This window comes from Vanellus vanellus (assembly GCF_965231255.1).
Source record: "Vanellus vanellus genome assembly, chromosome: 10".
NCBI lineage: Eukaryota > Metazoa > Chordata > Aves > Charadriiformes > Charadriidae > Vanellus > Vanellus vanellus.
This window is the reverse complement of record NC_138915.1, coordinates 3,775,297-3,797,088: the sequence shown is the minus strand read 5'-3', so window position 1 is coordinate 3,797,088 and position 21,792 is coordinate 3,775,297. Positions and strand designations below refer to the sequence as shown.

Here is a 21,792-nt window from a genome sequence, read left to right as displayed (position 1 = left end):
AAATTGGGGTGATTTTTTTCGACCCTGGCAGAAGCTCCTATGTAGACACTACTGCACTTAGTGCAGACATGGTCTGGGTTGATACTGAATCAGCCATCTCATGTGCATTTATGAGACAGTTGCAAGGCTCTTCTCATCACATCTAAAGCGTTTGTACCTAGAACTTCCCGTAGGTCTTAGTCACCAGGAGATCAGATTTGGTGTGAAAGAGACAAGTTCTTAATAAAAGCTTTAGCACATGCCCGTATCTTTTGAATATTCATTCACTGCTAAAAGTGCCCAATATTGGAAGGACTTTTCACGCACAGTTCTCGGAGTGCTCTATGCAAGCAGAGCACTGTCACTGCCATGTTCAAAATGACTAAACCAAGGTCAAGCAAAAGGAAAAATTAGTTGCTCGGTCTGATAAAGTAATTCATTTCTGTAGGTATTTTTAGATTTTGTGAATATATTTTATATGCTATAACAGGCTGTTTATAGCAGAAGCAGACCATTTTTGGACTGGGTAGTTCAAATATATGGACTGACCAAAATTAGTATTGAAAATGAATATCTGGCATTTATAAGGCTGGATGTTGATGTATTACTATAATAAACATGACTGCTGAGCCTAATATACAAGTGACACTGTGCTCCAGAGGGCATCACAAATGAAAATCAGAAACGCATTTGATTTGGAATCAACCTACATACACATGCATGCAGCAGAAGCTGGAAAATAGTTGATATGGTGATGACCTCCAGAAAAAGCCAAGACGTACTGCCTGTGACGATCAGAAAATGTTATTGTCTCCAAGTCTGGGGACAGTGATGAAAGAAACGATTCTACAGAAGCTGAAAAAACCATCAAGCATTGATTGTCATTTGGTTGGTTGGTTTTTAATCTATGATTTCAGAAGGGTCAGCGCATTATGTCTAAAAACTAGAAGAAACAGAAGGTTACACTGCTATATTTTCTCACTTAAGATCACAAACAGGAGCTGTGACCAGATGTGTTCTGCAGTAATTTATATGGTAATAGATACTGCTGTTTCTCAGAGATGAGGTACAACTTTTTCTTTTTTTTTTTTTTTTTGTGGGGGGAGGAAAATGTATAAACACATTTTTTCTTTATCACATATGATAGAAATCTCTAAGGGGAGAATAAAGCTGTTTTTCCCTTGAGTCAAAGTCAGAGTCATTTGAGAAATCAAATGACTGTATGTTCCTCTGGTTGCTGTGCAACTTGCAAGCATCTTAAAAGTGCCTCTTCTCTGCCTAATAGCTCATTTCTAAAATCTGCTTTCTGTGTTGTATCTGATGTTAGTTCTTCAAATGGAGAGAAATTCACATATCACGAAAGAGCAGCTTTAAAGACCAGTTTGGCAAAAGGGAGTGGAAATGGAAAAAGCCATTAAATTTTCCAATCAAGCCCATCTCAACCTCACTGAAAATGGCCTAAGGGAAATTTAAGCACACCGCAGAAGGAAACTCTCCTTAATGTCCCAAACCATCAAATGCTGCCATTATTAAAAGTAAGGCTAAGCATTTACCAATGTAGGCTTTTACTAGCTTGTGTTAGTCCAACTTATTATTCACAGTTTAAAATTAGTAAATACTGCAGCTTAGATCTCAGGTAGTGCAAAGACTGCAGCTGGCTGAAAAACAAAATTTCCAGGGTGCAGAAACACTGAAATTCTGAGTTATAATGAAGAAGTCAACTAAGCCCTTGGTGTACTGCCTAAAGAGCCAATTACTTTTCAGTAACTTTGTGTTAACTTCAAAGAACACAGAAACGAGCTATTTCCCTAGGTAGTCCTGTGAATGTCGGCCTCATCTTTGCTTCTAGGTATTAAACCATTCATTGACTGGACTAAACCACTGAATGCTCAACTCATTAAAGATTGTCTAGGATTCATACTGCTAAATCAATGCACATAAAATAGAAAAACATGAAAAAGCCTTTTAGGTATGAAGTAGCCTGAAACTGGAGTAATATTGTTGAACTTCCATTATCATCCATAATGTCAAATTTCTTCATAAAGTTAAGGAAACAATCTTACTTCTACTTTGCAAATAGTCAGAACTGAGATCTGGAAAAGCAAGTTGACTTCTCCAACACTACTTATGCCAAGGCCTTTCCTGAGTACAAATTCAATTTCCATGAAAGTAGGATCCCAAATATGTTTTTTCACCTTTTTGCAAAGCCTTTCATTCGCTGTAGATAGAAATAGTGCATGTGTATATCACAGTCTTTTATAATTTCACATGAACATACTGAATGTGACAGGATTTGTTATCAGTTAAAGTTTCTGCACAGTGAAAAGGAGAGATCGTGATCATTAAAAAAACTGCATATTGTCCCAGTTTTGTAGATGGTCCAGAATCAGAGGGAGATGTACTGTACCAGAAGCTCTGTATTTCTTTAAGATGAGCATATGACTTGCAAACAGTGTATTTCTCCAATACATATCAAGTCTGGTATCAAGCATTCTTTTCAAGGACTGCTGCATTACAAGAGCTTCCAATCTCTACTACAAATGGCAGCACAAGACATCATCCCACAGACATGATGGCGAATGTTCTGACAGCTGCATTAAGGAAAAGAAATGCTTCCAAAAGGTGGCATTTATAGTCAATTCAGCTCGTGTATGAACTAAACATTCAATGCTATGAAGCCTGTGGTAGCGCTGACATAACATTGTCCAGCATTGTCCCTATCTGTAGCCAAAGACTGTAGATGTATTTCTGGAGGAGGTAACCCAAAGAGTGAGCTCCTTCTCCATTATCTGTTGAGCAGGACCTGTCCCTGGCTCAAGATACAGTTCACTTAATGACTAGGAGATAAGATGCAACTCAGAGTACCTTCTTGTGAGGACACCACTGTGTGGGCAGGATGCTCGGTGTCCTGGGTTCTGAAAACGGGAATAAGTATCTTTGCCCTTCCAAGAAGTGAGATCAGCAACTTCAGTCATGGTTGGGAAGCAGTTTGAGGGTAGAGGCTACTGCAATAGAGAGTCTTTTATGTTCTCTCTTTCTTCTTTCAGTCTTGCCAGGGTCTTTGTGTAACATTTGGCTTGCAGCTGGATTGTGCTATTAGAGAATTTCATTTTCAATGTTCATCACACTCATTGTCACCCGATCCTCTACCAAGGGGAAAATTTTTAAGGGAAAAAAGCAGCTGCTGGATGGAGTGTCTTTTTCTTAATATCTAATCTTTACTGATATTTTTATGTCACCTAAATTCTACTTCTGGGGAATTAAATGCTTTCTGCATGCTGTGCCATTAATATAAATATCAAACACAGAAATTATGTTCCACCCCCCTCCCCTTGTCTATGGGGAAATCCCTTATCTCTCACAGTCATAAGTAATTTAGAATCAGACACAGATGGGCTGAGATGTGAATGCCTCGGGGAGCAACTGAACTAGCTCCCTGATAGACATCACAGGGCTGAGCACAGTAACTCTCTGCGTTTATTCTGATTATCGTGATGGCTGCCAACAGGCTCTTCTGTTTGGAGTTTGTTGGAGTTCTTTTCTGTACTCTTGCTGCGGATGGTGATAGTGAATGCTCTTCATAGATGAATAAGCACTAATTTGTAACTGCTGAGCCCTGTGTTAATAAGCAGGACCGAGTTCTTCTATCAGTCAGCTACATCGGCTCCCAATGAGGTTACCACTGAGAGCCAAATGCGGCATGGGAGCCATGAAATTAACTTTAGTTCCCCCGTCTGACACTCATTTCAATAGGTTCAATCTCACCAACAGCACTGTATCCCACAGCATCTAAAACATGGCAGCTGAATACCTGCAAGGTTACTGTGTTTGAGGGTATTGTCATGTGCTGCTGCACTCTACAATTAGAGCTATTTTGGCTTTGGAAAAGCAGATTTTCACATGAACCGATCAAGATTTTGCAGTCTGTGGACAATCAGGCAACTGCAGTGTCTGACGTAGTAGCATAAGTATATATTTTAGCTAGATCTGTACAGAATGTAGATTTCGTGTGAATCCAGTTCTATAATGAAAAGGACAAATGCTGTTGCCATTCTCCACTCTGTAGAAAGCTCTGTCCCATCCTGCAGAGGTACTGCCTTGCACCTTCTCTCTGACAGATTGAATGGAGATGTCTCTGACGACACACGTCTCCCCCCAGTGCTGGCAAGCACAGCGTGGTCAGGCAGGGCTGGGGGCAGCAGGTCTGTGCCTCTCTTCATCCCAAGTCGCTACCAGGGTGACCTACCTAGGCACTGAAGTACCTACCCCGCCGACCCCATCAATACAACTGCGGACGGACTGGGCACAGCCTTTCATACTTGAATTTTCACAATCAATTGGCTGGAATTTCTTTCCTCCCATGAAGATATAGGAAACTCCTATGCTGTCAGTACTACCACAGGCTTGGGTTTATCAACCAATACCAAACCTTAATGTCTTAACCCACAAAGCTTAATACACGCTGTCCAATAGCCCACACGTGCTGTAACACTTGGCACAATGTCAACAGGCATATGGATCACACTGTGCAATGAAGTGATCCTCTCTACTCGGACTTCCAACTTCAGGAACATGAAACGGCATGCAAAGAAATTAACTTTTTAAATCCAGCTTCTTCCTGCACTTCCGAATCCTGCAGCTGCTCCTGCTCAGAACCAAGTATCACAACACGCTTCCAGCTCAACAAGCGACTCTGTCTCCATTTCATACCAAGGACGGGATCTTCTGAGTAAGAAAGGAAATGCGGTTGTTCTATCAGGTTTATTGCTCTTAAAGGAAATTCCAGTGGGCAATACTCAAAGAGCTACATTTCTAAATCAGCCCAAGACAGAAGAGAGGAATTATCTGTGGCCTAATTTGATGTCAGGTGCAGAGAGCCAGTATGCCCTATGAGATCAGATATTCTACATAAGAAACACCAGCCTCCTCAAGTTTGCAGTGTTGCAAACAGTGAGATGAATAAGAAAATCCTCTTTTGTAGCACGTTTCTTTTTAAAGTTCAACCTTGTTAATGACTGCAAAGTTATTTACATTCTGCTGCTGAAGTGTGAGTTGCAGAGGGTAAACACCTAATGGTTGTTCATCCTGTTAATTAAGTACTTTCTGCAACAGAAAAAAAAAGGAAGAAATGAGACAAAGAAGTTGGAGGGGAGGCTGTATAACGCAGGGGAAAGGGACTACAGCTCAACACCCCTCATCAGGCACTTCCAAGAGATAGTAGTTTCTTCTCAGGAAAATATAGGATGAATATCCTATCAAAACCACAGCTGCTACTCACATGGCTTACTAACAGTGAAGCACTGATGCAAATCCAAATGGCAGTCATTCCTGCCATTAAGAAGATCACTAGCTGAGCTGGAAGAGTCCTTCAAGAAAACCAGGTGCTACCCAAATTGCTCAATCCCTCTGCTGGTGAATAAAACAAACTCCAGATCCTCCACAGATGAACATGTGGCCTCAAATTATACAGAATTTTGTCTAATCTGTTCTTAAAATATTTTAAGTGATGATGAAACGTGAATCTTAACTAAAAGTCTCCTATCCATAACACATCTCTTGATGGTAGCAGACATGAACTCAGCTTAAACAGTAGCAAACGGAAATTCACCAGTGATGTGAATGCTGGCAAAAGGAAAGACTGAATAACCTCTAAAAGCCTGCTACAGTTCCATGAAAATTCATATTTTCACAAATTTATGTTGGATTGGCTTAAATATTTAAATAAAAGAGGTCCCGCATATTCTAGGACAAAGGTAGAGCCTTGCAAATCTGGGGTACCTACTCATGGACGAAGCAATTAACGAAGGATTTAAGCTTGAAATGAAATCCATCTCTACTCAGAGCGCTTAAACGTGTTTAGCTATAGATTTGTATTTATGGCCTGTGTCAGCAGGATTTAAGCGCAGGCATAAATTCTGCATTGAATAAAGGCAAGCTGCTGAAGGGTGCTTCTGGAGGCCATCCTCTCTTAGCAAACACCCCACCAGGACACAGTTCCTCTGGGTCAGACCCTGAGCAAGAGTCCAGACATAAGCAAAATTTTTCAGCATTTATTTTAGCAGACAGCAGACTACAGTTGATAAATAAATTCCTGGAGGATGTATTTCAGCACACATTCCAGGATACAGTTCTGTTACAAAGATTAAGTAGGTATAGACTGGGTTTCCAAAGGCAGAGTGCTGCAGTACAAACAAGTGCTGAGTATGAGTGATATACCTAAGAGAGAGTCAGTTAATTCACAACACACTAACTGGTTTCCAAGAGCTGAACAGGGGATATTGGACACATCCTACAGAAGCTCTGAAAAAACAGTCAGGCTAAAATATGTTTAGAGACAAATCTTGCAGAGTTTCCTAAGTGCTCTTGCAGGCAGCACTTCAAGAGTTACAGATCTCCAAATGAATACCAGGAGCTCTCACAGGCTTTAGCTGAAGTGGAGAAGGTATTGACTTTTAAGTAAAAGGCTGGGTTTAGTCTCCCTAGTGAATTTCTAACATTTACATTAAATAAGTGATAAGTAAAGCAAACACAGGAATTTTAAAAGTCATTCACAAGTATTTTTAAATACATATCTACTTTACCCTATTAGTGTTAATAAAAAGTTCTAAAAATATTTTTCATTTCCTTCCTTTCTGAGAAATATCTATTTTATTTTGGTTTCTTTTTTCTTTCTACCTTACCTTCTCCTGAATGAGTAAATTTACTCCAATATCCAGGAAAGAACAGACCAGCATACTATAAACACTTCTCACATTCTTGGGAAGCTCTAAAGGCTACCTCTGCTTCTGAGCAATATCACTGTTGAAGGGTGAGGAGGACAGATGCTTTGTTGAAAGATGTTTACTCAGCCAGCTGGGGTTTGTAGAGAAAGAATAAGAACACAAAAATCTGCAGTTACAGCTTTTAAATGCCATTCTGCACATCTTAGTTGGGGTGTGTGTGTGTGTGTGTGTGTGTTTGATTATCCCTTCTATCCATCTCACTTTTCTTGGAGTGAAAAACTATGAGATAACTGTGTTCTCAATCATGAGACACCTAAATGGCTCATCTGGATGATGATGGATCTGATGTATCCATAAGAGATGTAAGGGGAGTGGAAATAGTTTTTTTCTATATAGTTTCATAATACTCTTCACTAAGCAACCGAAGTAAAGCTGAAATTCACAGAAATCAGATAAATAGCAATGACCACTTCTATATCCAAAAGGGAGAATCCATAGCGGTATTTTTTCCACTGAGTTTATTATTTCAGGCTATCATTCAAAGTGAAGTATGAAATAACATTATATATTCTTCACTACCGACGTAAAGCTGCCTCTGAAAGGCACTCTAGACCTTCCGATGCGGTAAGACTGAATGCTTGGCTTATACAACATACGAGACGTCACTTCTCCTTTCCAGTTTCTGTTGTCTATAGAAAGCCAATCAATCATGTCCTGTACTTTAACTTTGGCTTCCCAAGCCTCTTCTCTTGCTGACAAGAAGACTGATGGGATACATGAAGTTAAGTGAACTGACAAACTCACTAAATCATTCTTGAATGTTCTTAAAACAGTGGCAATCCCTTTTGCTTTCAACATATTTCCTGTCTTTGTCCAAGAGATCATTTAAGTCAGAGACATGAGACACCAGAAATGACTTAAAGAATGATCCAGGCATTTATTGCCTGCTACACATTACGCTAATACAAGCAGAGTCCTTGTCCTTGACTGACATACCAGTCTTATGTTGTTTTTTCAAATTTGTGCATGGCAAGATTAGTCAGAGATGATTTTGCTGTCAAAAGATAGTCTTCTGCAGTTCTGTTCTGTGACAGCTGCAATATGTGGCTAACCTTCATCAAGTTAGAACATTTTGGTGTTACGTGAATAATATACCAAATAATACTGTTTCCTCAAATAAACATTCAAGTCCACTTTGTCAAACTGATGAACCATCAGTTCTCTGAATATTTCTTCTTCCAAGTGTGCAGAGAAGTTACACTTAAATGCCTCTTGTCCTAATTTTTGTAACACAATGCAGCTGGAGGGGTTAAAGTTCTGTGCTGATTTCCAAACCTGAATAAATAGATCTGGCAACTGCAGAAGCCCATAGAGCAGGGGCTCCAAGATATGCACCTCTCGCCCCGCTGCCCCACCAGCGATCAGCCGGAAAGACTGTTTTAAGGGTGCAAATGCTGATAAGTCTCCCCACTGCCACCCCGAAGCCCGGCCGCTGAGACTGTTGATAACAGCTCCGTTAGTACCACACGCACGGAAGATTTTGTAATGTGGTCATCTGTCTGCTGGGATTGTGTTTGAGAAAAAAATGCTTCATTTAGCACAGACCACTGTTCACACATCAGATGGTAACTTAGCTGCGTACAATGAGGAATGAATGAATGCTGCTGGAAAATGAAAGGTGACAGTTGGACATTCAGTGCTTTTGAAATCCCTAAACTTAGATTCAGGTTTGTGGTGTAGGACAGATCTGGATGTAGCATAACCACACCATGCTCACCATCTAATACACTAAGGGATACGGATGTTCCAGGTCACTAGAAAGGCAAAATGCTGCCACAAGGAGCAGCTCTGCTTCCCCCATCTAGTCCTAATAAAGATCTTTTCCTGCCGTGGTATGATTTCATTCTAGAAACCTGAAAGTAAAAGCCTGTTTATTAATCTTCTGAGCTGTGCAGGCTCACCGAAAAGCTAGCTTTTTATTGTGCCTTTAAAGAGCACAATACAAATATACAGCCCTGTATCCTTATACCTCCAGGCAGTGCGGCAAGAAAACAGAAAAAACCACGGGAGAATAACTTAGCGCTGCCTGCAAGCAAAGACAGATCTGTGGCTATCCATCAAGATACCTGAATGGCTTTCAAAACAGGTAAACAAGGTGCAGTAGATGAGCTTTGATTTTCGCAGACCGCGCACTTCATTTTTCATGCATCTCTGATATTTTTAAAAGCTCTTTTTATACACTAACTGAAGTGCCCTTAGAAATTTCCCAGGTTTATGCATAATCCCTGGAGAACGATGCTGTGCTTCTAACTGCAGCCACACAGTTGACAAGAGTCAAGACACAGCCCAAAAATATGTAGCACGGCAGGAATGATTATTCATTCACTCCAGTACTGTATCTCAGGAGGTACTTGTCTATGGAAATGTCTTGGAAAAAAAGAACTAAAACTTTTGAAGCTTCATTCTGAAGAGAAAAAGGCAAAGAGCACTGTTTTTAAATTAGAGAAGCAAACGATTCTACTTCTTTCCTTTCCTGTCATTGATTAGAATACAGTGACTAAAAGGGACTAAGGTTAAGGTTTCTGAGAGGGAATTTCATGCGCTCCTTTGATCTAATTCAGTGAAAGTGCTAAGCAATATAGTCAGAGGTAAAATAATTTTTTATGGGTGCCTTGCATTGTGTGTGTTTCTTACAGACACATAAACTAAACCTGCACAGCCATTTGCAACCACCAGTTCCAGAAAAATAACACTAAACCCCCATTACTGTGATGTTTCACTTCATTTTGAAGATGCGAATGACCTACGATGGAGAGCAAGAAAGCAGGAATAGGCTGAATGTGTATTGCTATTCTTGTGGCTTAGCAGAATGTTATATGCAAGGAGAAATCTGCCCTTTTAGACCTGATTCACTGCTACACTATGATTGCTTTTCATTATTTTGGCAATGTAAAAAAACCTTAAAGGACAGAAAAATGATATTTGCATGTAGCCCATGCTCTGATTCTCCAATAAAGCAATGGTACGCTGTACATACAACTATACTTTATGTGACTGGCAAGACCCTCAGAGATGACTTTTCCCCATCTTTTCTTAGAAATGCAAACAAATTAACAAATGCAGAGCTAATTTGGTGCCAGAACAGCATAGTGAAGATTGATCCCCAACAGCTGAGCTGTGCCTTTTCTTATTAAGTCTTCAGCACCTTTCTCCTTCCAAAATTAGTCATGAATAAAAGAATTTGGAAAGGAATAATATGAAGACAAATGCCATATACTACAAGAGCACTTGCGAAAAGCCTATTTGTCTCTTAGACCATGAATTCCCGTGATCCTATGAAAATAATTTCTTGCAGAAGTGGACTGAGAAAACTGACGTGTCTGTGCTGGATCTAACTCATCACATTTCACATTGTACTAGAGCTGTCCTAATTTTTTTCTAATATTTTGTGACTGCCACGCAAACAGTGATAACAACTACTAAATCCTTCCTATCTTCTAAAGAAATGATCGGGGCCCTTTTGTAATTCGAAACTGAGGACACAACCATCCAACCATCCTACACTTGAAATGGAGAGGGAGCTTGTGAACATTGCACAGCATGGTTTTAACATTTACTACCATAAAATATACTACAAAGCTACCTTAGGGCACATTTTAATCTTTCCTGTGTAATTGAAATTTTTCTTTCTGTGTAAACAGTAATTTACCATGTAGGATATATGGGCTTATTAAAAACAAACAAGAAAAGCAAGAAATTTCTTCTCCATTGTTTTGACCCTCCTCCAAAGGAAAAGGGTCTTCTTCCTCATGAGTGACACATTTGTCCGTTTATAAAATATTTAACATATGTAATGTTTGGGAAAAAAATCAAAACTTGTACCTCCCAGGCTATTTTGTTGGAAAAAAAAAAGAACAGGAGATGTTTCTACCCTTGTAAAGACAAAACCCATATCTGCATCATGAGGCAGAAATGCATGGGCAGTGGGATTTACCTGGGGATGCAGACTGGGGGGGAGCCTTTGTGACGAGGTCAGTACTTCTCCAGAGGTAGGACTGAACTGAAGTTGTTGCTATCGCTAATCCAGTCCTCGTCCAGGTTGCCGAAGACAGAGGCACTCAAGCCAGATCAAAAGATGAAGTTGTGTATACCATGAGTAAGTTTACTGGATTCGGTGCAGGGAACAGGGATTTGTGTCCATGGCTGGGATGATTGCTAATTGTTTGCAAAAACTTAACGTACAAGATCAGGTGCCAAAAGATGCAGCTAAATCTACAGCGGAATTTCAAATTACCTCAGCAAGATAAGTGTCTAATCTCCAATGGGATTTAGGCACTGTGGAATGATTACTAAAAATGATCAATAATACAGCATTGGTCACACATTAAAATCAAAAGGCTCCTAGGGTAAAATACAGCTGCAGCTGGTATGTGAAGATCTACACCTACGATTCCCTGTACAATATTGCTTGGAAAGCAACGCAGGGAGCGGAGTGGAGTGGAGACTCCAAGGCCAAACCCTGTGATAATCCGGAAAACATGGGAACGAGATGGCACCAAAGAAGAAAAACAGTGCGAAGAATGGAGCAGAGTGAAGACACCATGGCTAAAACTCCGTGATAAACTGGGAACTTGAGGACCGAATGGAGCCCTCAAAGGTCTTACAGAACTGATAAACTGCCCAGTTGTTACCCTGAGCCAACAATCTGTCATTTTTTTTGCTGAAATGCTGTCCGTCAGTGAACTTTGCTCATTATAGTGTCATTATAATACCAAAACACACCTCCATCCCAAAAGCTACCCGCCTCCAAGGTGCGACCACTCCTCCTTGAGTCTGCGCTCTGAATTTTTCGTAAACTATACCTTTAAATGTGAGGTGAGAAAATTTTACACCAATCATAATGAAAGTATTTATGACTAGAGACACTCAAACTCCACCTTGAAGATAAAAAATAGTATAAAAATAGCCCAAGAAAAGGGGGATGTGAGGGAAGACACCGTCGTGGACTTCTGGGACCAGTCGATGGGCTGAGCCTCTCTTCCCCCCCCATAAGGACGCTTGTGGGTAAGATTCGAACACTTGGCTATACTAAGTGCTTCCCTGGGAAACTTAGAAATCTCTATATAGAGTGGTTTTGTAACTTAGCGCTTTTGTAACCGAGCTATATTGCTAGCATCTTTAGTATTCACACGTGCTTTGCAGACAGTCACTATCACCGCCAATCCAAAAGAATTTTGTATCTGTTGTTTAAATACACTGTATTGTGTAGGCAGCTCGTCGTTTGGGTTTTCTCATTGAATGCGACCGAAGCGAGGCCGTGTTAGTTCATGAGCACGACTGGGCTGAAGGTGCAGTCTGCTATTAGTGTATCCAGAACCGCAACAGTTTAATATACTAAACGCGCCCGGGCTGATCGTGGTGAATTGGGCATCACTCAGAATTTAAACCTAGCCGCACCCAGCCTCCCACCTCGGTGAGGAGTGTTAGAAGGCAAGGGGGTTTATTTTCTGCCAAAATTACTTTGCCCCTTTAACGCAAAAGGGACTTAACCAGATTATACTCTGTTAAAAAACTTATTGCCTACTTGCCTGCATATTTAGCAGCCTAATGAGCTTTAAAAAGCTTTCCTCCAAGGGGCTGGTTTGGAGCAAGAACTGCCCATAGATGTCTAGCTTTTCCCAATGGGATTTTTTTCAGTTCTGTATGTTCGCTGCCAGAGATCATCCATGTGCACTAGAAATTTGAATGCTGTTACTTTTCTGTACCTGAAACAAACCAGCATCTACTCTTCAGTATGAGTGCAATGGAGAGAAAAAAAAAAGGCACAGTGGGTTCATCTGAAATGCTTTGGAGAGAAGAACAGTGAATAATGTGTCTAGTGAAGAGTACTCTGGAATTCCCAGATCATTTATGCTGGTACAAAGAAAAAGTAACTTTAAGATCTACTCCCTACCCAAAACACAGAGGACAGCCCCTCCATCTGAAGGCAATGATCTCTTTGCCAACACCCTCTTAACAACTTCTCTAGAAAGAATCTTGAAGTTGAAAGTATCTGCCTGATTAAGCTGAAATAGAATAATTTCATATTTTGGGGGAAATTTTGAGGTTTATTTCACTCAAAAAGAAAAAAAGCTGCAGGAAATTTGTCTAGGAATTAGCCTAAAATCAATGTGAGATTACGCATTCTTTATGACAAATATAAAGAACTAACAACTGTGGTAACCATTTAGAGCCCCAGAAAATAACAGAAAATAATAAGGTCCACTTTGGATTTTCATCTTAGGCTACTAAAGATTTGACTTATAACTTTGTCAACATTAAGATATAAAAAGCTTCTCCACCCAATCCAATCCCATATAATGTTAAGACATAAAAAGCTTCAGCAGAACAAGAAGATCTACTTTAAAAAATTCTGCTGTTTTTCTCTGCAGAACTGTCTTTCACAAAACCAAACTTGTTTCTGTTTTCCTTCCTGTCCCCCACAAAAATTCTCTCAGTCTGATACTTTTCAATCATGATTAAAAGGCATTTCTCAATGTTTCCCTGACAAATGTTCCTACTCATTTGTTTCAGAAGCTGGTAATGACTTTTATATCTTGCTTGGTGTTTTGTATTGGACTAATTATGATGATAAGAAAATATTTTGTTGCATACAGACACCATCCTGCAGGATGCATCAGGTATTTGTGAATAACCAGGTAGGATGAAGGGGTTCAGTAGTGCTGTTTTCCCACACTCATTCATTCTGTCCCTGCCCACCAGTATTCTACCTGGAAACAGCACTGACTTCAGCTGGCAACACAGAGCGTATTTGCTATCATTTATATGCTGGAACTGTCATGAACATATCAAAAAACATGGAATTTGTCCATATGCTTGGAATTCAGTCAAATATGCCTAAAAAAAGAGATAAAAACTGTCAAGCAAGCAAGCAAAGATTAAAAATTTGTTACTTTAAAATAAGAGAGCTTCAGGACTGTTCAGCACTACATTTCAAATATAGTGAACTCCTTCAGACTTGCAGTTTCTTAATGTGAACACAAGATAAGGCACAGCCACAGATTTATGCTTGGATGTCAATAGTGAGCCTGAACCGTGACAAGACATTGAAACCAGCAGCGATCTACACGCAGCAGTGCCAGTGGTGTCCTGGCTGTTGACAGGTGGATGTGGATGCAGCGTCTGTGGCTATCAGGCCAGTAAAAAAAACCCCCAAAACTGAAGCAGAGTTTCTGGTCCTTCTTAGATTCAAGGAACATTTGACCTGATATACTGTATTACCCTTCTCCAGACTAACTCTTCACTACTCGTTCGTGTCCCTAAAGCACTTGTGGTGTTACCTAACCCTGTCAGCTAGAGTAAAAACCACAACCTGACATGAAGGCGGGTGCGCCTGACACTTCACTGGAGTAGCCCAGTAAGAGCAGTAAGTGACCACGTGCTAGATCCCAGAAAGCTTGAGGCTTCGGCTCCAGCTTGTTGCATCAAGGGGCCAGTACTCAGGAGGAGTAACGGACCAAAGGGAGAAAGGAAAACCTGCATCTTTCACTTCTTGACTATCTTACCTCAGATGACATGAGCGGCCATTAAAGGAGGTGGAATGTATCATATCAAGCTGTCCTCATCTGGGTCAATGCATAAAACAAAGCGTCAAATGTGTGGAAGATGGTGAAAAGAGTAACGTGGCAGGCTTTTCCGCCACTCCTCTCACCCTCCGGACACAGAAGAATGTAATAGACATTGCAATTCAGTTCCTCAACCAAGCAAGCTAAATTCCTCCTTCAGATAACCTGGAACATCACTGGCCAACAGTAATATATCAGCTACTAAATTCTGTCCAGATTTGGAAAGAGAAAGAAAATCCAGAGCCAGCTAATGAAACTGTTTTCAGCATTCTCCTTGGGTTCACGGCCTTTATTGAATCAGCTTATAAATCTCTGGATTTGCAGGGCTTCTGAAAGGCTCTGTGCCCTTTTGCTGAAGTATGTCTTTCCTTTCTGGTACTACGGGCAAGAGTTTGAATTTCTGGGAATTTCTTCTCAGTCCCTAAAACATGGATGAATCAAGGAACAAGAATCAACCTGAGGTGTCTCAGGTGTGAAGAAGTATTTGCAGGACATGATCCACTTCTGAGCATCACATGAGCATTTTCATCTAACAAAATTGCTGGTAACAATGAGAATGCTCTTGATCTCTCCTGCTCTCTTTCTGCTGCTGTTGTTGCTCTGCCCCTTATGAGTTAGTGTTGAATGGGTGCTGGGAAGTGTTTAGTGGCTGGAGGAAGCGAATTATGTATTATATTACTTCCTGCAGCCAAGCCCTTCATGAACCAGGCAATCCCTTCTAGCTTTTGGTTCCTGCATATAAGCAGCTACTGGGAAAAGCTTTCAGAGCTAACAAACCTGGAGATCTCTGAAGGCTGTTCTTTGCAGGGGGATGGGTTACAATGAAATGGGATTTCAGAAAGTGTCAGTGCTGTAGAAGCCATAACTCAATGCAGCAGTCCTGTTGCCCTCAACTGTCATTAGATTCATGCTGTCATCAAGGCGCAGTGAACCTCCTGGTTTGTGACTAACCCATTTGCACATGGTTCTCCACTCAATCCAAACTCACCCCCACTGGCTTTCAGCTAGCAACCCCGAACAAACCCATGGAGACTAGAGAAATGAATCCTTTTACCCAATACATGAAGCCTTCACACACCTTTCCATTTAAATGACTCTTACCTCTTTCTGGTGATACTTTATTGCTACCTTTAGCTTTGCCAAATCATGACATTTTTGGGGATCCAGCTCTTCACTTTGATCATCTCTGTGATTGAGAATGATCTCCAATTCTCGGGAACTCCGTGCTTGATCCAACAGGTCCTTAGCAAAACGCTTGCACTGCTGTGAAAGCTCTTCATATTCAGCCTTGAACTCATTTTCCACTTTGCTGAGCTCCTTCAGCTCCCAGCCCAGTCGGAAGGCCGTCAAGATGGGGTCCTCACTTGATAAGGCAATCAACGAAGGGCTGGCTAAGGCTTTGTAGATGTTCAGCCTTGACCTGGAATGCCTCAGGCTGTCCACCTCTGAACTGGAGACACATTCCACACAGTTGCATCTGATCTGGTGTGGGCGTGGAATTGTTACCCGTCTTTGGACAAGCAGTTTGATGATTTCATAGTTGTTGGTGTGAGCCGCCAGCATTATTGGGGTGATATCTGGAGTGAATTCTGAAAACTGGGTGTCCATCATCAAGGTTGGAACCTATATAAAGGGATAAACCATAGTCATATTTCATGTGGAACAGCAGAAATCAGATGTCCCTCCTTCTTACTTTTGAAGTGATGTCATAACAAAACACAGTTTTTGTAACATGTTCTGTTCTTTAGATCCTATTGTATCCATGAACACACACACACACACTGCCATTCTGGCAAAACCATCTTCCCACAAATTGTGCCTGTCCGCCTCACAAGCAGGAACCCGTGACCACTCAGTTCCCAGTCTGGTGGAAAAGTCAGTCACATCCCCATCTGAATGCTTTATATGTGAACCTGTTCAGAAATGGGTATTGGTTCATATACCAAAAGGTGGACTTCTGTAGGAAAAAAAGAAAGACAAAAGGCCAGGTAATTACAAAAAAAAAAAAAAGAAAAGAAAGTCTAGAAAAGAGTGAAGAGTGAATAGATTTCCATAACTATCATTATTTGCATTATAAATCTGCATTAGCAGGCCAAAAACCTGCTTGTAGCAGGCCCTACACAAACCAAACCAAACACCGGTCTGCAAAGCTCTTCCTCACCTTTTCCCTACTGTTTTTATTTGAAAATACTTTTCAGTGGAAGGATACATTACATAACTGCCCTCAGAATAGATTTGTTGTTTTTTTTTAATGGGTTTGAAAAAATTTAAATGTAAAATTAATGAGCCATAGTCCGCTACAAATAAGACACTCCAGGGTGTGCATTATTCAGCTACTGTTGCACTTCTCAAAAGATGAGCTTAATGCACACCCTGTTGTGTCTTATTACTATATGCAGACTGCAAAATTAGACCAAAATGCTCTTACATCCCAAGCACGCAGTGTGTTTCCATTTGCAGCCCAGGCAGCTTGCTTTGTTGTGTGTTAATCATTACTCAAGCATACTGCACTTCGTGTGCCCACCGCTCTTGCCCTGGCAGTTGGCGTCCTGCTGCTGGGGGGGTGATTGCTGGTTTTGGTGAACAGTAGGCCTGCTTCCCCTCACAAATGTCAAAGGCGTTTCAGAGAAACTATTGTCAAAGAGTCCTAATGACAGGAAACATTACTCAGTCCGTAAAAACCCAAAAGTAAAGCGGTGATAAAGTAGCATGAAGTAACCAGTTATACATCCTTCTGTGGGATACACTGAAGACTGGTTGTGAGACGGTGAACCTCTAACCACTGAATCTGAGTTCCCTGGGAGTGAAGTGCCTCTATAGCACTGAAGAGCTAAAGACTCCTGAGCTGCAGCTGATCGATAAACCTCCACACAACGCAGCCGACAGCGGGACAGAGCCCGTTCACTACACACAACACTCTCCCAAAGGTCGGCGCCACACTGAGATGCAGGGTCGTTTACCAGAGCAGGGCTCGCTGGGTGGCTAGAGGTATTTTGGGAACAATACAAGTCTGCTACGCTGGATGCGGCACATGAAGCGTTAAAGACACACAGGTGTCTGGAGGCTTTGCTAATAGGGCTGGTCCCTACAGAGGCAGCCAGGAGGGGCGGATAAATACCATTCACGGGAAGAAGAGAGAATGATAGTGAGGATTTGCTGTGGGTCACGGAGAGCTTGGTGTCTCTTAGTGAGGTTGGATTAATGTATTTTAAGATATCTAGTAACAAACAGCTGAAAGCAGCTCTCTTTTTAAGGTCTTTGACTTTCTTTCTTTTCCTTTGCTTAGCTCATTTAAGTAGTTTGTTAAATGTCAAGAGAAAGGTGCAGATTTTTCTTTTTTCTCTCTCTTAGAAGCATTTTTATAAACCTCTGATGCTTGAATAACGGTATTATCTTTCTTCCTCTGCTTTTTCAGTCAGTCACTTGCTGCTGTATTCACAGCCTCTGCCTCAGAGGAAGAACGCTTTCCCCCTCCATCACTCCTATTACTGTCAAGTTTAATCTTGTTTTTCTATATGGAAGTTATTGTACCCAGGCCTGTGAAAAGGATTTTCAGCTTTACACAGATGAGGTATTCATGTTGCTCTGAGTATGAAATGGACACTTGTCGACGAGGTAGTAATGTTACAGGTGGGGATAGTGCTAGTCTTGTCTGCTTCTGTCTACTCCTGAGGTTTTCTAAATCTGGATCTAGTGCTCTCAAAATGGTTGTCCCAAGGTTTGGGATCAAATCAGGATCTCCCATCCCTTATTCTGGCTCATATCACTAGCCCTCACCCCAAAAATGGAGCACTGCTTTGTTAGGATTCAGGCAGATGCTGTGTGGAAGGCACATTGTCCTGGGCAGCACGCAGCACTTTTCATTAAGGGATAAGAAGGGAAATGGTGGTGCAGAGATGTACAGGCTCCCTGGGGTCTGGGGGCACATCAGTGTAAGGCCCCAAATCACAGGAGCTTAAGCTTATTTCTGATTATAGCTGAGCAGCAAAACAAACCACCAAAACACAGAGCGGGAATAGCGCGACTGACGGCTGCCGTGGCCTCTCTCTTTCCTATGCCTGGCTGATCCAAAGACCATACATTGGCTAAAAATTGTATGTCTTGCGGTGAATATTTTTGTTGTCTTGCACAGTGTTTTGATAACCTGCATCCTAACAAACAAACTGCCTTGTTTTAAAGATGGGGCTATGCAAAGCGAGCCTTTGCTCTGAAGGCTGTATTCTACGTATTATCACTGGAGGGGCAGCGAGATTACAACAGCGCATTGTAATTGCTGACGTTCCTCCTGCACTGCTCTGACAGGTTGAGTTCATGTTTAGATCAGCTTCTTCTATGTCTTGGGTTAACTTACAGTGATGGAAGCAGAAGAGGAATAAATTATTCTACCTCAAGGGCTCCGCTAAGCTCTTCCAAGGTTATTTTCATTAAGTGACCTGAATAACAAATTCTTTTCCATTAACCTCATCACCTGACACAAGCTGTTAAGCGGAGTCCTTCAGAACCTTATTGTCACTGCTTGCATAGGAGCATGTGCCTTTTCCGTATTTCATCTCCGTAACGTTCACTTAAGAAATTAACGATACCATTAACAACAAGTGATTGAATGCTTGTTATCGCGTTTCTAGACTCAATCCTCATAAAGGTAGGGCGCTTACCATTGTGCTGCTGCTTCTCTGAACAATACTGCAGTGAGTGAAAAATCTCCTTTATTTAAAAAGGTGGGGGGAGAAACAAGCTTAACTCATTAGAGGAGAAGAAAATAGAGGATTAGCTTACGTAAAAGCACTGCTCAGTATAGCTAAGCTTTCCTCTGAATGGAAAAAGAAGTTTTCCACTAAATAGTCCACAGCTGGAAAGAAGCTCTGGATAGGAAGAGCAGGAATCTCTGCTTATATTAGTAACTAGTACAGTGTAAGAGGAGCAGAACTGCAGAGCAAAAAAAGCCCCAAAACCTGGGACTGAAGACCTGATGGCCTTGTTGTAGGTCTCTTAGGAGTTTTACTTTGGACTGAATCTAGTCTGGTATCTGAGTGTCCCTGGACACCCCCTCTGGTTTAGCACTGTGTCAAAGCAACCCAGCGCGAGTGCTCTGAGACTGCTCAGGAATGTGAACCAAAGGGCAGTAAACGGGGAGGGTTAAGGTGACACACCTCAAAAGCGTGCTCCTCAACCAAACTGAAAGACTAGTGCAAATGCATCTTTTGCCTTTTACAGACCATGGAAGCTAATATCAGGTTTAAACACCAGAAGATTTCAAAGCAAGCTACAGTGCTTCTACAGTATCTGTCATCTATCTATGCACCTAAGAAAAAGCTGTTCTGCAGCAAAGGAACTTGCCAGTCAAATGCAAAACGTCGAACTCTGAGGAAAGAGCCTGGCTATGTCTAATGACTATTTGGGGGTGGTTTTCTGTTTTTGTCTTTGCATCTTCTGCTTTTCCGCCCCTCTATATTGATAGTCTCCCTGATTAAGGTCTGGTAACCCTACCAGACACTAGTCTCCCTTCATGTTCGGGTCTCTCCTCAGTGTTCACCTTTACTGATGTTCACAGCTGCAGTGTCCCCAGACAACCCTGCCGTGCTTCACACCTGAACTGAAAAGAGAATATCTAGAAAGTAAAGCAAAGCTTAACCACAAAATCCTTTACTTTCTTAGTTTTGTTAATCTTTAAATTAGAAGCTTCTTGGGTCAGAGACAGTCTAAATATGCATCCTGTCTGGCATTGAGAGTGCCACCACTTTGAAAATAACTAATAATACTTTTACCTGTTACAGATGGAATTGCCACATTTTCAAGCCATCTCCATTCCATAAACTAGCACCTCACATGGACTGGTATAATAAATTTTAAGTATAACCGTGACAAACTGTAAATACATTAATCTGCATCATTTTCAGCTTGCATAACTTTTTGATAAAACTGTATGTTATAAAAGATTTTCCAAGTGCCAAACCCAAATGTTTTACTAAATAAAACAAACTCGTGCAACCTCACTGGAAAACTTCAAATGTATCACTTGTGAAAATGGAAGCTTAGGTAACTTATTGAGCAAGGATTTCCTATTTCTAGTTTGTTTTTCTTCATGCAGCCCTATGGGGGAAGTGCATATGCCATCCACAAACATGCTAACAGGCACAGCCAATTTCTGTCATTCTAAAAAGAAGATTTTGTACTACATCAATTTAGTGCAAAGCTCGGCAGTCAAAGGAGCTTTAGCAGCGAATGCAATTTTGTTCAGAATTGCAGTCCTGTGGTACTTCTAGCTGCAGCTCTATAAATAGAGAACGAGAGACAGAGTCAGTGTTGCTACACTGCAGATCAGCCATATTACCAGCAAAAGAGTCTTCAAAAAAAATAGCTATTGTGACTGGCATGACCAACTGAATCCTGCTCCTTACCTAAACACATAAACAAATTCTTTCATTGATGGAACCCCATGGGCATTTGTTTCCTTATGCGGAACTCTAGAAAAATGTTACATGCTTCCATAAATTTAAGCATTCATTTTAGGCCATGCAGTGGTGCCGCTTTCAATAACTGAATATCTTAATCAGAGATGCCTTGAGACATCTTGTATCAGATTGATGACAATATCTATATTAATAGGGAGGTTGGTTTTTCTCTAAAGTGCAATTCATTGAATGAAATGATGTAATTTGGTTAATGAAATATAACTAACAACACAAACGGGTAACAAAAAAAGTAATGTACTTTAAGGGCTTTTGTACTGGCGATAAACAAGTTTGTAACTCTGGTATAAAGCACACGTGCTTGCAGATGTACTTTTGCCAAGCTCTTGTTGTTATTGTTGCATTGAAGTATTCCAGTGATTTCAATATAGCTGTCCCAGAATATCCAGCTGAAGAAAAGGCTCCTTCTGGTTTAAAATCTGCACAGTGACTTACATGCCTGTAAAGCCAAATAAACTCTCTGCCCCTCAGACTGATACTGCAAAACAGAGAAAGTTAGTACCTTTTAGTGCTTTGTAGCAAGCCAAATGCTGATACCAAGTTCCTAGATAGTACATATTAATACTGAAATAGGTATCTCTGAATAAAAAATAGCATGCTATAATGCATTACTACTGAAATAATGTGAAAAATTAGAGTTGTGATACTTGTATAACCAAACTTCTTTCTCTGCAACCAATAAAGAAAAGCAAAATATGTTAATCCAGATATATCTGCTCTAGATCCTTCAAGTTTTAATTTTCCTTTTTATCCATGTGTTTAAAAATGGAGGTAGACCCAAGGGATTAGTTTTCAGAACTAAACGGAAACCTAGTGCATTTGACAGTGACAGAACTGCATCAGAGCTTGTGTTCAGCCGTGTGTTTAGGAAATGCAGCACAGCCAGAAAGATTGTCAAAAGATGTCATCATATGTGGTTGATGCTACATAACTACTTCTCTTTTGTTGGGGATTAAAAAAGAGGAATCCAGAGAGAAGCCTTCAAAAGGAAAGGAT

General features: G+C 40.9%; 1 protein-coding gene across 1 annotated transcript in view; it reads right to left on the bottom strand.

Moving 5' to 3' along the window:
* TRPC5 (transient receptor potential cation channel subfamily C member 5) overlaps nucleotides 1-21,792 on the bottom strand; it is a gene marked incomplete at both ends in the record, with an annotated part of 66,941 nt that overhangs the window by 34,173 nt on the left and 10,976 nt on the right. The window contains one exon of the mRNA XM_082488392.1: nucleotides 15,428-15,949. Coding sequence (XP_082344518.1) covers nucleotides 15,428-15,949 — 522 coding nt within the window. The remainder of the gene's footprint in view (nucleotides 1-15,427; nucleotides 15,950-21,792) is intronic.